General features: G+C 35.9%; 1 protein-coding gene across 6 annotated transcripts in view; it reads right to left on the reverse strand.

Annotated features, from left to right (window-relative positions):
- The window catches only part of LOC122970753 (calcium-activated potassium channel subunit alpha-1-like), a 97,900-nt gene that overhangs the window by 34,361 nt on the left and 46,671 nt on the right, over window positions 1-16,868 (reverse strand). For all 6 annotated transcript variants that reach the window (XM_044336941.1, XM_044336946.1, XM_044336943.1 and 3 more), the window contains exons 6-18: window positions 14,099-14,174; window positions 13,150-13,225; window positions 12,823-12,993; window positions 10,948-11,039; window positions 5,483-5,593; window positions 5,244-5,349; window positions 5,023-5,105; window positions 3,869-3,938; window positions 3,474-3,629; window positions 3,140-3,249; window positions 2,415-2,483; window positions 1,836-1,922; window positions 1,104-1,180 (exon numbers count right to left, since the gene is read on the reverse strand). In XM_044336941.1, the coding sequence (XP_044192876.1) occupies window positions 1,104-1,180; window positions 1,836-1,922; window positions 2,415-2,483; window positions 3,140-3,249; window positions 3,474-3,629; window positions 3,869-3,938; window positions 5,023-5,105; window positions 5,244-5,349; window positions 5,483-5,593; window positions 10,948-11,039; window positions 12,823-12,993; window positions 13,150-13,225; window positions 14,099-14,174 (1,284 nt within the window). The remainder of the gene's footprint in view (window positions 1-1,103; window positions 1,181-1,835; window positions 1,923-2,414; window positions 2,484-3,139; window positions 3,250-3,473; window positions 3,630-3,868; window positions 3,939-5,022; window positions 5,106-5,243; window positions 5,350-5,482; window positions 5,594-10,947; window positions 11,040-12,822; window positions 12,994-13,149; window positions 13,226-14,098; window positions 14,175-16,868) is intronic.

The following is a 16,868-nucleotide window of genomic DNA, read 5'->3' on the forward strand; positions in this document are numbered from 1 at the left end:
AACATCCACACAATGCATATTTAGACATAGTGAATCTGTAAGGAGGAATCTACCTGTGTTAACTTGCTTGCTTTTCAATATTTTATCTATAATAGGTGGGAATAAGATTGAAAACAGAATATTGTGTAGATGCTCTTATCATGTCCATCAGGAGCAGACAAACATACTTGAGCAACCAACAAGGAAAGAATAAAAAAAGTAAGAATACTTAAAGGAATAGCTTGGGGTATAGCTTGGGATATACATGTATTTGCACATGTAGAGCAACACTATCCTCATATCTGTCTGTATTCAATATGAAGCTAAGTAAGGAGACAGTTATCTTAGCTTAGCATTAAGTCTGGAAACTAATAATCAAATGTGTTTAATCTGTAAAAATCAAAAAATGTAAAAAAAAAAAAAAAAAAAAAAAAAAATTTAAAAAAAGAACGACAAGATGTGGTTTTACAGGTTGTTATGTGCTGGACATGTTTTGGTTGGGCATAGTGACTTCCTGAAGACTCTAGTGGTTGCCTGGCAACCTCACGGTGACAGGAAGTCACTGCTTTTCTTGTCTGAGTTAAACAAATTAGATATAGCATGTCATTTAGTGAGTTAAAGAGGTGCTGGTGGGAGGATTTCATTACCCTCTGACAGAGCCAGGCTAGCTGTTTCCCTGTTTCCAGTCTTTATGCTAAGCTTCTTTTAAAGAAACAGTTCACCCAAATTCAAAAAAGGCAGAAATCCAGTGAAGGATATCTCAAAACCTAAGTTCATAAAACCAAAACTAAACTATTTGCATGACACCACTGGAAATCTGTGTTTTATAATTTGGGTGAACTGACCCTTTAATGAGGGCAATAACTGATGTCATACAGAGGCCTAAACATGTAGTTTTAAGAGGGAAACTTTCTGATGACCTTTCTTCATGCACAAGTTACAAGATTTCATGAAGTGAATTATTAAAGCAGGAACTAAGTGGTTTGGACACAAAGCTATGTAGGTCATGTAAACACATGATCACACCGCTATACTAATGCTGTCTGCTGTTTCACTTTAGTCTGCGAAAGCCTGTTGATGAAGGCAAAGCAACTCAGACAATATATTAATATGTAATCACTTACATTTCTTGCATCCACATTTCTTTATCCTTTTGGGATCAGTAATGTCATCATGGCAAGCTTTACAGTAAAACAGTGCCCTATGGAAGAAAAACAAGAATCCCATGTAACCACTGTCCAAGATGCTGAAATAAATTGTTAACAGACATTTTATCTTCCCAACATCTGCAACAAATAGTTTCAGTTCACATCTAGTCACTCTTGAACAGAAACATTTAATAAAAGTATTTGATACAGACAGAAAAACTGGAAAATATGGAGGAAAATTCTGGGACATTCATGAAATAAAATGTGCCAAGAGTTGGCTGAGAATTCCTTAAATGATGTTGACTTAACATTGCTTTAATCTGAATCTTACCCTGGACCAAGCAAAGAGCAGATACTTAGCTAACAGCTAACATAATCATCTATAAGCATGCTAACTAACAACATGTTAAGCTATCTGGCAAGTTGTCAGGACTGGCAGCATGCAGCCTAGTCCACCAAACAAGCCTCTTACAGTATTAACAATCTGACATTCTAACATTTGAATTGTGTACAATCATATTAAGCTTGGCCAAGTTTTCTTTGCCCTTTCTCCTACATACTATTACTCAATAGAAATAATGTGAATAGAGATATGGTGTGTGTCATGATACATTATGCAACAGAGCAGCAAATTCAACCCAGCATGAAAGAGCCTCTATCAGAAAAGAGACTTTACCGTTACGTTACTTTACTTTTCCCGTTCATTACCTCTTTACTTCTTTGGCATCGCTGGCAATGAAGAAGCCCAGGGTCCCCTCCTGCATTTTCACATGGTTTCCAGGGTTTATCAGGGTGCTGTCAGAATTTATAGACCAGGGATGTTACAGCAGAAAGTTATATCAGAATTCGTAAGGCTTTGCTGTAATCACTGGCAATGGTACTAGGCTGGCAGGATTAGTTCTCGCACCTCACTTGACTGGATGCTCTGTTTATTAAATTAAATTGATGAAATAGATACTGTAGCAGTGACACTTCAAATGGTATAAAAATGAGCATCAGTGCTTTAGAGAAACCACTAAAACAAAGCTTTAGCTGTGCTTAAAGAAACAAATGGCCACTTTCCACATTAATTTGTCAGAAAGCCCTGTGATGTCTGTGAACAAAACGATTTAGACACCAATTAGCACGTTTTTTAAAGCACATTGTGTTTGCAGTCAAACAGACAAACTGATTTAAAGTAGCTTCATCACTGCAAGTAAATACTGACAGCAAACACACCTGCGCATTTAAGTTTTTGCATTCATGAATTTTAATAACTTACAATCCACTGTGAGCACATCCACTTACCTGCTTTCCCTTTGATCAGACTTGTACTCTATAGCTATCAGCAGTAGCTTTAGCTTCACGTAGCAGAGTCTGTAGAAGAGTACAACAATATAATTAGACATCATGCACACTTAACGCCTGCAGTTTTCTGAAACTAATCTTAACTGGGAGTGCCAGTTTTCTACTTTGCGGTATAAATTAGTATATTTTTGAAGCTGATCATCCATTTTTCCTGTGGAGTGCATACTTTTGGAATTACCTTAGCTTCTTTGAGTCTTCAACTAACAAATCCAGTAATTGAAATAGTAATTATTGTACGGAGGCCAAAGAGTGGCAATGGTTGCTCTTTTTTAAAACCTGTTATCTCAAGATCATGTGATTTTGGATTGTTGTTTTCTCATAATAACACAATAATTTGCAAGGTTTGAGAAAAGTCTTTTGTTTTCTCAACGCAAGTTAAAAAGCAATAATAATAATAAGAATTTTCGTAACATAGCAAGAGACTTGATCGGCACTTAACCAGATAATTAATGTATGATCTTGAGATAAATATATAAAACATTTATTGCAACCACAGCTGCCTTCAGCTTCCAGTAAAAATTCTCTCATATGTTCAACCTTTGCGTTCTGACTCTTCATTGAAAAATCAGAAAACTTACTAAAAAGACCAATACTAAATGCCACAGAGTGTGTATTAATGTACATCTAGGAAACACAAAACCTTGAGTATGTTTTTGAGTACTTACTCGCAAATTACAGGGAAAGACAAGCCCACAAAGGCACTTGACAGGTATTCAGTGTACATCTCATTGGCCACTCCTTCTAGGTAATACTTCTGCCATGTGTCCTCCTCAATCTGCAAACAAGGTTTATGCGCAAAGGACAGACAAGCTCTTACTATTACAACAAAAAAAACAACACAAAAACAAGGTTATCCAAGTTTAATTTATTTTTTACAAGTCTATTTCCACCCACTCACCAGATTAGACCTCATCTGGGATAATCATTATTATCTATTCAGACAATGTTTACTCTTGAACTTAATACAGTGAGCACCGATGGATGAATAGTTGTGGCTACCTTGATGAAGGACCTCATGGAGAAAAGGTTGGCCAGCATGGTGGAGAGACCCTGAGCCAGGCAGCTCTGGGCGATGAAGCCGAGTTTCAGCTCTGCAAGGCAAATGGCGTCATCTCCCTCCTTCCAGTTCCAGCTTGGGATGTTCAAAAGGTGAGCCTAAGGGGATAAAAACAAAACATAAAGTTATATGGTTGCTTCACAGAACTATAAACTGCAGTAAAACACTTCTAAGATGTTAAAAACCAAGTCATACAAAATATCAAACAATAACATCTTTCAAAACTAAAATGATATCAGTGTAAACTAACCCAAGCATAAATATTAAGTTCAAAATGTTAAAATACAACAATAGCAAATCTAATTGATGACTCAAGTAAAAGTAAGATTATACAAACCTTATTGTGGTACTGCAACATTTGAGTGATTATTCTGATCTTTGGATGGTAGTTCTTGATGGATATTACTCTAATGCAGGACAAAAAGGACAAAACAAAATCAGACCACTTGCAAAACTTCCAAAAGGTTTATCTGTCATTGTCCTCCTTGCACCTCTAGAATAACATTCACATACTGTGTATTAAAAACAGAATTTACAGGTAGGCAGCAGGCAGTTTATATTTTATGCCCAGAGATTTAAAACTAGAGATTGTTTTTTTTTTGTTTCTCTCTGTAAAAGAAAACTGCAGATTTTTAACAGATTCCCTCTGAGTGCTTCAAACTTTTCCAAAAGGGAAAGTGAGCACCCGGAGTTTGTTTAGAGTCTGTCTGAGAGCCAGTTCTGACAGGCTCCCTTACACTCACAATTTGAGTCCAGGAAGAAGTGGAAACTGATATCAGACACTGACATTCACTTTTTGAGGTACGAGCGTTTGGTAGCATTTCATATACAGTATGTCAGTCTATTGTATCTGGATTTCCAAAATACAGTACCTGTCCGTTGTTGCATGAGTTTACCAGTTGGTGTTGTATTGACAGTTTTCATTGTAAATGATTTAGTATTTTCAAAGATTCCATTTTACTCACACAAGGGGGGCCAGTGGAGTTTGTGGTACAAGGAAAAACCAACACAGTGCTAACTGAGGAGACGAATGTCAATATGTCTTTGCATGATGACAATTGTTTGTGTATAAACAGATTATTACATGTTAAATAATTTATAGAGCATATTGATTAGAATCAAGTACCTCCTTATTTCTGTAGCACATTTAAACTTCTAATTTTATAATCAAAATATAACATTTTTTCTTTTTTCTTCTTTCTTTCTGACTTCTTAGAACTTGGAAGAGTATTTAAACCCTCAATGCAATTCTCCATTTAGATTTTAAGCTGTATTTATACAGTATTATTATCAACGACATGAAAATCCCTGAAACCCATTAACAACTGTTTGAAAACTGAAATAGCCTTGAAGCTCTCACCAATTTCAGTATTTTTCTCAGAAGCTAAAACTCAATCATACATAATTGGTCACAGGATGAAAAAAAACTAACAAACAAACAAACGATCAAATAACCAAACAGTAATTCTTGGAGAGGCTGCAGCGGTTTACCTCATGATGTTGGATGCATCCTCAGCATCAGGGTCAGCACAGTATTTGTTGGCTAAGATCAAACAGGCGTCGGCTGATTCAATCTGAAAACAACATTACACACAGAAAACAGACAAAATTATACAATCGACAACAAGCAGTAACCGTATAATTTAGACTCTATGGACATCAAAACAGTTTCCCTCTTAGCCACAGAGGAAGAAGCATTATCAGTCAGTTACCTTGACTCTGGCCAGGTCATGTGGGTTTAGGACAGACCCTTGGTAAAACTCCACCTGGGTGAAGTGGCGCTTGAACAAGGCTTCCAGCTCAAGATTAGGGGAAATACTGAGAAAAGAAGAGCAATTCTTAAATCTGAGGAGAAACACTATTTCTAATCTCCTGAAGAGATGATTGTTATTTCTTGAGCAATGAAATTTGCTGTTTTTTCAGCAACACAAGTGAAAGAAAATGTACTTACTTATGGAGAAAAACAATTTCTACATTGACATCATCCCTGTCCTTGTGTAGGAAGTCTTTTAGAAAGTTGGACACACTCTCAAGTGTTATATGACCACAGACCACGATGTGCCTAGAAAACGAGGTGCAGAACAATCATGAAACTAAAACATAGTTGGAATAAAAGTCAACAACAAAACACACACACACAAAAATCGTTGTTTCATCTTCATTTTTATCCTAGAATCAGAAGGTAAACCTGAGATGAAATGGATGTAATGGACATGAAAAGTAATCGGTAATGTTGTATTCAGGTGATTGATTTGGAATCTGTGTGGAAATGATAAAGACTATGTCACAGGAGGGATGTTTTATGTTCCTGTTGTGACGAGTGAGGATTGAATGAGTCTGTCAGAAAGCACTGCGGATTTCAGTATCAGATTATAAAGGATCAGAGTTTACTTAGATGGAGATTATGAAATCAGCACACAGTGACAGATTCCCCACACACTGTATCAAAGATCCTTTATGTAAGGAACCTAGTTTAGAGGTATTCCTATCTTTATAATATATTTATTTAAAAATTATTAAGACAATAATTTCAACTGTTTACCAGGTAAAGGTTTGTTTAGACGTGCTGCTGTTCCAAGAAAAAACACAGCTGGAAATCTACTGTAGTGTGTCTTCATGGCTTTAATGTGCAATGAATTAATCAAAAGATATTTTGCACTGTTCCAGTAATTTATAAAACAATTTAAAGGATGTTAAATCTATTCAGTGGTGGAAAGTAACTAAGTACATTTACTCAAGTACTGTACTTGAGTACAATTTTGAGGTATTTGGACTTTACATGAGTATTTTCCTTTGATGCTACTTTATACTTCTACTCCACTACATTTCAGAGGTAAATATTGTACTTTCTACTCCACTACATTTATCTGACAGCTTTAGTTACTTTTCAGATGAATATTTGACACGGATAGTATGGATAGTATAATAATCTTTTAAAATACAACACATTGTTAAAGATGAAACCAGTGGTTTCTGACCTTTTTGGCTTTTTAAGTCTTACAAAAAGCAGTGTGTAGTCGGGGTCACATTTCAGATGTCTATGAGTTGTTGACAGCTCCACCAAATAGTGATTTTTCCCTCTAAACTTCTCACATGGTTTCAATTCAGTAAATGTTCAAATGATCCAATATTTCACCACAAATCAAAGATTAGAGAAGAAGTACAGAAACTGAAAACAGATTTGTGTATCAGAAGTTTGTTTTTTCTTCTTTCCTCTCCCATTAATCATCTCACGACCCATCAGATTTATCTGGTGATCCTGTGGAGGGGCCAAACCCCTAGGTTAGGAACCACTGGACTAAACTAGCTAACTGTATATAAAGTAGTTGAAACTAGCTCCATCTCCAGCAACAACAGTAACATGGTGCTTACACACTGATGCTTCAGTATCAATAACCTAATGATGTCATATATAATAATAATACAATATTTTAACTACATCAAGCTGATAATACTTAAGTACTTTTACTTAAGTAGGATTTTTCATGTTTAATGGTAATGGAGTGATGGATAATGGAGTATTTTTATATTGCTGTATTGGTACTTAAAGGTGCAGTGTGTATAATTTAGAGGCCTCTAGTGGTGAGGTTGCAGATTGCAACAAACTGAATATCCCCCCCTCCCATTTCCAAGCCTGTAGGAGAACCTACAGTGGCTGCAAAAAACATGAAAGGCTCTCACTAGAGCCAGTATTTGGTTTGTCCGTTCTGGGCTACTGTAGAAACATGGCGGTGCAACATAGTGGACTCTGTGGAAGAGGACTCACTCCCTATGTAGATATAAAGGACTCATTCTAAGGTAATGAAAACACAACAATTCTTAGTTTCAGGTAATTATATACTAATTAAAACATTAATGAAAACATGAATATTATATTCCATTTCTGCCAAGTCTGTTCTGCTAAATGCTACTAAATTCTACATACTGCACCTTTAAGGATCTGAGTGCTTCTTCCACCACTGAATCTATTACAATAATGACTGTAATGACACCATGTACTGTAAGGATATCAAAAAGAGCAGAGGGAAATAGAAAAATAATGTCCCTAATTATACTATACAGCCGTGAAAACATCTTAAGTAGACACTAAAATGAATATGTATTATATTTAAATGTAGGAGGCCGAAGCTAAAAGCATGTGCAGATTAAAATTACATCCACAGATTTTCTTAATTCCTCAGAACTGTAGGCTGCTGCTAAAATGTACCTACTATGCTAGATGTTATTGGTGCCAGTGTGTCCACTATGTTTGTGTGAGTAATTGCATGAAAACAACCCAATACAAACACTAATGAGCTGGTCCTTTGCTTCAGCTCCCTATGACCATCACAAGGAAGAAAAAGTCTCATATACTGCATGAATCATATTAATACATTTTGATTTCACTTATAATAATAAATAGACAAAATCATAATAAATACAAATCACACAAAACAAGATACACAAGAACTGGAATGTATTTTATTATATAGTTATTAAGCTCTAATAATTAATTTTCTACAAAACTATCCTACAAAAGAAGCAAAGACTCGGTTAAAGAAACCAAGTCTTTGTTTCTCCAAAACAAAGTGAACGACCACCATTACCAAAAGTACCAAAAGCCATTCTAACAGAAGCCATATTTTCTTTTGAGGGCTGAGGCATCCAGCAGTATCTCACTATCTTTAGAAACAGCTGCAGAGCTTGGGACACAAAGGTGTATATGTTAAAGGGATAGTCCGACAGTTTGGGAAATATGCATATTTGCTTTCTTGCAAAGAGTTAGATGAGCTGATCGATATGTCTGTGCATTAGATATGAAGCTGGAGCCACAAGGCAATTAGCTTAGCTTAGCTTAGCAAACAGGGTGCAACAGCTAGCCTGGCTCTGTCCAAAGCAGAAAAATACACCGACCAGCACCTCAAAAGCTCACTATATAACATGTTATATCTTGTTTGTTTAATCTGTGCACAAAAAGAAATGCAACAACAAGTTGTGGTTTTATGTTTATCACCTCCAGGCTCTACAGTAGCTCTATACTTACTGTACAGATATGAGAGTGGTGTTAATCTTGTAATACTCTCAGCAAGAAAGCAAATAATCGCATTTCTCAAAATATCAAACTATTCCATTAAACTCAAGATTTTATTTATTCCTGAGGGTGTAGGTCAGACTGAAGATAAAGGCCAAGAATGCTTAGAAGCAAAGCATGGAAAATAGACAAGCATAGCAGGACAAAAATAGTTTTTCCAGTGCAGAAAAACAGAAAATTCCAAAAAAAAAAAAAAAAATCAGCATGAAGCAAGCAATGGCACACGGGACCAAAAGTATGGGTTTGGTATCTGATCTGATCAATACTGTTATGGTTGCTTATTTCTGTCTTCAAGGCAATGTCTCTATCGACAAATCTTAATTAGTTTCTGTATTTCATTTAATATTTTATCAGGAATTAATCACTATTTCTGTTTGTTAGGGAAAAAACATGATTATCAATAATTAGTCGCTTTTTTTCTGCTTTCTGTTAAATCAGTGGTATAGAAATCACATATAGATACGTAGTAAAAAGTATTAGTATTACTTATTTTTTCCATCAGTTTTTTGATTTATTGTATTACATGCAATTTGTCTGGTGTGCAAATTTGGATTTTGGATGGATGTGATGGGAGATGGATGAAAACAATCAAACAGTGTGAATGAATGCAAACACTTGATTTACAAACACAAAACAGGCACAAATGTACATTGACAATAAGCAGTCTAATTACAAGACACCACAGAACATGTAGGATTTTCTCTAAAATGTGCCAGTGAAGAATAAACTGTGATACGGTTATTAAAATCATTTATTTAACCAGGATATCCCAAAGAGTCCCAGATCCTTCTATAGTGTGACAGGAGAGGTGTCACTTTTTTATTTTGACTTATTTGATGCACAATACTGATCCAAAAAAGTATACAGTATAATAGAGGATGCTGTTATAATGACTGGAGTTATTTATCACTGTTTTACCACTAATTTCTGATTGGCTGGCAGCTGTTCAATAAAATCAAGGATGTAACCATAGCAACAATGACTGAGTTCTAAAGCAAGACTATGTAATGTTTTAAAAAAGAAATAACACATATTTCCTCTTGCAAATGAAACATTAATTCATAACAAATAAAACTCACCCTTGCTCAGTTCAATACACTCAGAGGTTTTGCCTCTACAGTCTTACTTGTTCCGGTATGACCAGTAGCTGGTGGCTAATGTTAGATAATGTTAGCAAACTTTAGATGGATATCTGACAGTTATTGAATCAGTTTTCTACTGGTGCACCAGTTATATTATGTTTTAGCATTTACATTTATCATGTAATCTACACTTATAGCCACAGCAACAGTTATTGGCTCACTTTAAGCTACATCATTACTTCAGCCAATGGCAAAACAACCTAACTTAATCATTGATTGAAATGGACCAAGACACACTTTAAAATGGATGAGGAGTCTGCACAGCCTACCATCCTTTTCTTTAATTAGTGGCCATGGTTTAATCTTTTCTAATCTTTTCCCCAACAGTAGCATGGATAATCACAGTTTATATCACAGGAAGAGATGTGAGAAAATCCTACATGTGCTATCTTTAAGCATGACAGTAATACATGTATATGACTACACTGCAAAAATATCCATTTTTCATGTCATTTTTGTCTATTTTTGAGCTCTCAAAGTCCTATTTTCCTAAAATGTGAAAAAACCTGTCTGGCAGTAAAAGTTACTTCAACATGCTTCCAATACGAATTGACTTCATTTTAAAAGAATGTCTTTTTTTAGAGATGCTGACAATAAGATTTAGAAATGTTCAAAACAAGTAGATTTCTATTGAAAACAGATCAAAATAATCCAACTGCACAAGCAGTTTCTTTCACTTGAAAGAAAAAGACTTTTATGACACCGTAACAGACAAAAATCACTTGTTGAGATGGAGATTTTTTTTTGCAGGGTAAAAGCTGACGTTCATTCATGACAAGCAGAGATGACAGCTTGCACAAATAAAAGCAGCAGCTATACAATAAACTCTACACATTTATCATGGCCAAGTTCTTCAGTCACAGTGTGACTTTAGTGCTAATTGAGATCATTACATCTCAAATGACAGTTTCATGATGTCTAGTTAAGCAAAAGTCAGGGTATGTCACCTCTTTATGAGAGGGCCACTTGAGTCACACAAAACCACACCATTAAAAGTTTGCTGTTTTTTCCATTTGTTTGACTTACTTTCTGCCTCTGGTCGAGTTATAACTCCCTCCATATTTCTTCCGATTAAGGATGAGAGCAGCAATTTCTGGCACGTAGCGAGCAAACATGGCCTACATGCATGAAAAAGAAAAAGAAAAGGGCATGCAGAGAAGGTTCTACTGCGGTGGAGGCAGTAGAGCCTCCTTGAATACTTACTTTCTCCCATTAACAGCACTATAGGAACCACCATATTTCTTGCGGTTTCCTATTAACTCTATGATTTCAGGGACGTAGCTCGCAAACATGGCCTAAGGAGAAGATAGGAGACAGAAGAAGAGACTAAAAAAAGACAGGCAAAGAAGAGCAGGTCCTCTATTTTTGCTTTAAAGCAATCCGTGAAGTCTGGAAGCGGAATGCTATGTGCAGGAGTAGTATTAATGTTTAGTTGATAACGGGAAAAAGGAGAAAGAAAATAAAAAAAGCTGCAGTTCATTCAAATTAGTCATTAATGAATTAAGAAAACTGTGTTGAATGTAGCCTGAAATTATACCACAGTTACATTCAAAATATTGAGAAAAAGTATGAAAATGAAAGAAATAAAAGGAAATTATCGGGCCAATATTTACAGATATTGAACGAAAAGAAAAATAAAGGAGAAAAATGACAGCCGATGAGCGGTATGTCAATCTGTGATAGAAAAATAGAAATTATAACAAATTAAGAAAAAGCCTTATGTGCCATGTTTTGTCCAACAAACACACATGTCGGGATGATTTGAATAACGAAGCCAAATGGATGGCAGACAATTAGCTTAACTCTGAACCTCTGCACTGCTGCACAATGAAGAACTCAGTCTGAGGACTTGCATTAAAAATGCCACAATATATTTGTGTTACTATTTACTATTACTAACAGAATTGAGTCTGAAAGGGACACAGATGCCATTTTACTAATGATACATGAGAGGAAAATCTAAACTTCAAATGACTGCATCTTTTCCATTATAGTTAACGTGAGCATTTTTCACATATTAAAATTCAAAATGTAAGTTTGCAAGTAAAATTTAAAATCGACATTAACAGGATACACATCTGGTAAAATAGTTTCTAACTGCTTGTAAGTATTTGATTGTTAATGCACAAGAATTTTAGTTAAATAATACAACAGATTTGCAATTCCCATGATGCAAATAAACTAAAAGGAATTTACAAAAAAGCAAAAGATGTAATTGCAAGAGTACTTTTGCAGGGGATCTGCACCAATAAAACATGCTGTTTACAAAGCAAAAAGGGATCTTTAAGTGCCCCTTTGGCTCTAAAAGTAAATAAAGTTATTCATTTGAGTCTTTTTTTTTTCTTTCTGGGTATTTTTTTAATGATGACAAATTTATTTTGATGATCAAGAAGAGATCATTGTGGCTTTCCAAAGACATAAAACTTAATGTCACTTACACCCATTTTATACACAACTCTCTTTTACTAAACAATCCACTCCTGCATAATATTTTACAATCTGAATAACAGTGTTCTCTAAATAACCTCTGGTTACTCTCTTCATCGGTTAACTAAAGTCTGTAGCAAATCTCATAAAAGATGTTTTGTGTTTGATTGATTGCTTTCATCCTCACATTATATTCTGTAAATTTGCTTTTAAATATTTGTGCAGAAAGTGAGATTATGTTGCTACATCCATTAAACTGGGCTATAATAAATCATCCCTAAGTCATTGTGTTTGTTGGAATGGGAGAGGGGGAGCGGGAGAGTGGAGCCACCTGAAACCGCAGTACTTAAACAGTTAATAACAGATGCAAATATTCTACTGTACATGTCATAAAATAATGAATATGTAACAAAACAAAATGTCAGCATTATACCTGAATAAATGCTGCAATATTGTACACAACTCATTACGATACATGACATGCAACATACTGTGGCGAAGTGATGAGCTACAAAAACAGCTCAGTGTAAACAACGGGTGATGGGGCGCCCTGAGTTGGGAGCATCCCAGCATTTGTTAACACCTGGCGCAATGTAATGATTGGTTGCATGGAGGATTTAAGCAGGAATAAGTAATGAGAGGGATTTTTACCAAACCACCAAGGATGAAGAAGACCATAAACAGGCGGCCCAGGGTGGTTTTTGCATAAACGTCTCCATAGCCAACAGTGGACATAGTAACCATGAGTAAGTAGACACATTCCCAGTAAGAAAGTGCCTGGGAATTTTGGAAGTTTTCCCAAGGATCCCCTGAGTTTTCCACCTGGAACAGAGGTTGAGATTTATACAACCACCATAAAAACAAATAATGGATTTTATCCTCTTTGGCAGTGCAATAAAAATGATACACTAATAATGAGCGGGTATTCATTATACCAACATACTTCCTGTTCTACCTCAATGGCTCCCATTAACTTACCAAATGTATGAAGCCTGCTGCAGTTAGCCATGTGCTTATGAAGATTGAGCACAAGTTCACCAGCTTTATCGAGTTGCTATAAAAAATAAAAAAAAGAAAGCCAGACAACAAAGTATGAGGTATTTAGTTATTTAGCATTAGTCATTACATTGGCATAGATACAAACGGCGTACAAGATGTCAAAACAAGTTGATAGATTTGGAAGATACATGCTCTAAAATGCATTATACGGCTTGCATTTTGAGTTCAGTCATAAATTACGTGAGTGTGCTATTATGTAAGGGGGCTACTGTGAGAAACAGTTAAAAAGAGGGATTTAACAGAAACACAAAACATGCAACACAAAATGCAGATGTCCCTCAAAAATGTGACCAAGCAGAAGTCTTCACTATGTAATTAGGATTTATAGGTGCAATGTTTTTTAAATAATACAGATGATGTCTTATTATGGGATGAAACTCTCAGTTCTTCACAGTCCCTGTATGACCTCTGTCCACTTCTATTTTGTGTGTTCTGTTTTTACCTTCATCTGAGTGCATGAGTGAGGAGATTATTCTAAAGCATTTTGTGGCACTATAAGCTCTTCCTGACATGACATCTGTGCAAAAAGCTTTAATTCTAACACACAGAAAGCTGTTTAGTTCAAGACTCCATCATAAAGTACAGAACGTCCAGTGCACAAAACAGCACGCTGCAGTGCCGAGAAATTATCTTTGCACGTAATATTAATTGTTACCAAATTGAAAGAGAGCGTGTGATCATACTGTGATTAATTTTGCATCAAGCAAAACATGGCAAAATACTCATTTTCCACATTCAAAGTAAAATCAGTGCCTTATTTAAGAGCAAAATGAGTGCAATATCACTGTACGTGCAGTATTTCACATTACAACAAAATTTACACTCTGCTAAACTAATAAAAAGTGAGATGAAATATGAATACACTTACCTTGTCTTTAGTATATTCAAAAACTGTAAAATTTCTGAGAACTGTATCAACCTTAAGGCCCTTAAAAACCTCAAGCCTGTGAGACAAAAAAACCATAAAGAAATTACCAGAGATGATCAATAACAATTAAAACAACATCAATGACATTTGCTTGTGGTCTAAAAAGTAGTCATACCTTTCCATTTCTCATCCATGTTTATCAGCTTCATTGGACTTATTTTGATAAAAAATAAACTCCGACAGATCAAACGATACTGAGCACTTACTGTATTATAAAAGAAATATTTATAATGTGAGGAAAAAATGAAAACAAGCTCGGCATCCCAGATATCTCTTGATCAACTCATAACACTCTGTTTTAATCTCAGGAGCTTCACACAGCACCAGCATCTACCTGATAGATGTTTCTTTCTTGCTGAATAAAACCCTGAACGTGGAAGAGATGAAAACCTGGATTAGAGTAAAGACAGGTGGATGCTGTCACGCCACATTGAATGAGTAAACAGTTGTGACGTCAAATCCTAAATTTAAGGGTATTTATGGAAAGGAAAAAAAAAAAACTGGAGTCTGTTGCCAGGAGGTCAAGGACAATGTTGCAACAACAAAATCAGCAGTGGCATCAGCCTGAGCTGCTTTGACATCCATCCATCCGTACACGATTGACTGTATCATACCATCATTAAAGCTATGTATATCGCAATCTCATTACTACCCGTTTACTGCTGTGTCTGTCAAAAAAGCTCAAATAAATCAACAGACATCACCATTTCCTATGTCTCATTATTTACCTGCCTGCTAAAAGGAACTTCCCACCTTTAGTTTAAAAGCCAAATGATTCATAACCAAGTTTGGAAAAAAGCAGTATCCGCCGCAGTGTCGTTGCTGCATAAACAATTAAAAGCCATCTCAGCCAAGATTGAGCAATCAAGTGAAATCCATCTCTATGTGCATTAATCGTGCAGACAAATTTCCCTGCTGGAATGGATTTGTGCGAATGCCAAATGACACAAATCAAAGACGTTACGGGAAACCATTCAGCCAAAAAATATAAATAAATAATCTTTTATAAAATGACGTGAACCGCGGTGTGCCTTGCCAAAGCTCTTTTTATTTTTTTCATTTCAAGTCAGGGTTCGCCAGATGGGGATCATAATACAGAGCAAATCCTGAACCTGAACCTGCTCCAGCTGACACTGAGTCCAAAGAGTTCTAGACATGCCAGCCTTCAGCTTTAGCGGAGATTCCCCCTCGCTAGCACGTTCCTGCAGGTCTTACCCCAATAGGAGATTACATGGACGCATGAACCGAAGTTGTAACAGATGCTGTCCTGGTCCTCTTTTTCGCTGACCTGCCCGTGGCCCATCCTGACTCTGTAGCCCTTCTGGAAGAGCTCTCCGGTTGATTTCTTTCTCCTTCTCGTGTTTGAAATCGTCTGGGAGTGTGTGCCTCCATCGGGTCCCCGGTACACTAACATCTTAGTGGGAATCATGTCTGAAAATCAATATGGTTTCCAAGACAAAGTTTCCAAAGACAAGTCTGCTTCAAAACCACGTCTTCACTCTTCTGCATCCACCTTGTCAGATATCATGTAGAGAAAAATATGATCCTCCTCCAAAAAGAGAAAAAAAACAAAAGCAATCAAGTGCTTTCATGATATTGGCACCCAACAGGTTGGCGTCAAAAAGGTCTCTTTTTTTACTTCAGACTCTCTAGTATTCTCGTTGCGATTGGGCGTGTACAGTGAGCTTAAAGCAAACCCTTTTCCCATCAGGATATTAGAGTGTAAGCTCCTTTAGGATTCATCCAGGGAAAGGAAGAGGTCAGACGTCTGTCCATCAGCTGGCTTCACAATGTAAACCACATCTCATCCCTATAACCCTGTAACTGCTCTGGACAATCCAAATTTCATTCTTTAATCTTGGACAAGAACAGCGTTTATCTTTATTTTACATTTAAAACAGAAAACAAGTCATGTGAGTGGCCAGCAAAGCTGTGTATGGAAAAATGAGAAGCTTTGGCAGTCCTGTATTTTTTGATGGATTTAGTGATTCTGCAACAATCCCTAAATTAATCACAGCTGATGTAATAACAGCTATTGTAGCTGACTTTAAAACTAAAAGTACAGCTTGAAATATGACCCAGCAAAGAGAAAATACAGCACTGCTGCAGCAGCACTGCAGAGTCTGAAATGTGACTTAAAATTTGAAATATGAATCACTTCTATAGTCAGAAAAGTACTGCGTATGCTCTAAATCATTTCAGTACAAACAATGAAGGGTAAAAAAGTTCTCTAGAATGGTGGTTCAAAAACCTTTCCAGCTTGTCACCATTTAAAATTAAATCTGCTTGTGATCTGTCAATGAGCTTTGAAAAGATTTTTTTCTTCTTCTCAGATTGTTTCATTTGATTTTTTTCATCTTGTATTTTTTTAAGAACAAAAGCAAAGACTAGAGATAAGTCCAAAAAAATAAACATAATTTTGTGTAGCAGAACCTAATGCTTTATTTTACGAGTCCAATAGTTGTAATTTCCTAGAGATGAAGTGAAGTGTTTCTGTAAATTCATAGGACAGTTGGTGGAAAGGACTATATGATTTTCTACTAATTCTAATTAATCCCATTAATTGCTGTAACTATAGAGACTTTGTGTTGTCACTGCAAAGCAGGTCAGCTAAATGTGCAAAAATGTAAAATTTGTCTACAGGCAAACATACAATTCAACATATATTGAGAATAAAACAACAACGAATGAATATTTACTTGGGTTAAAA

The sequence above is a fragment of the Thunnus albacares genome, chromosome 20 (genome assembly GCF_914725855.1).
Source record: "Thunnus albacares chromosome 20, fThuAlb1.1, whole genome shotgun sequence".
NCBI lineage: Eukaryota > Metazoa > Chordata > Actinopteri > Scombriformes > Scombridae > Thunnus > Thunnus albacares.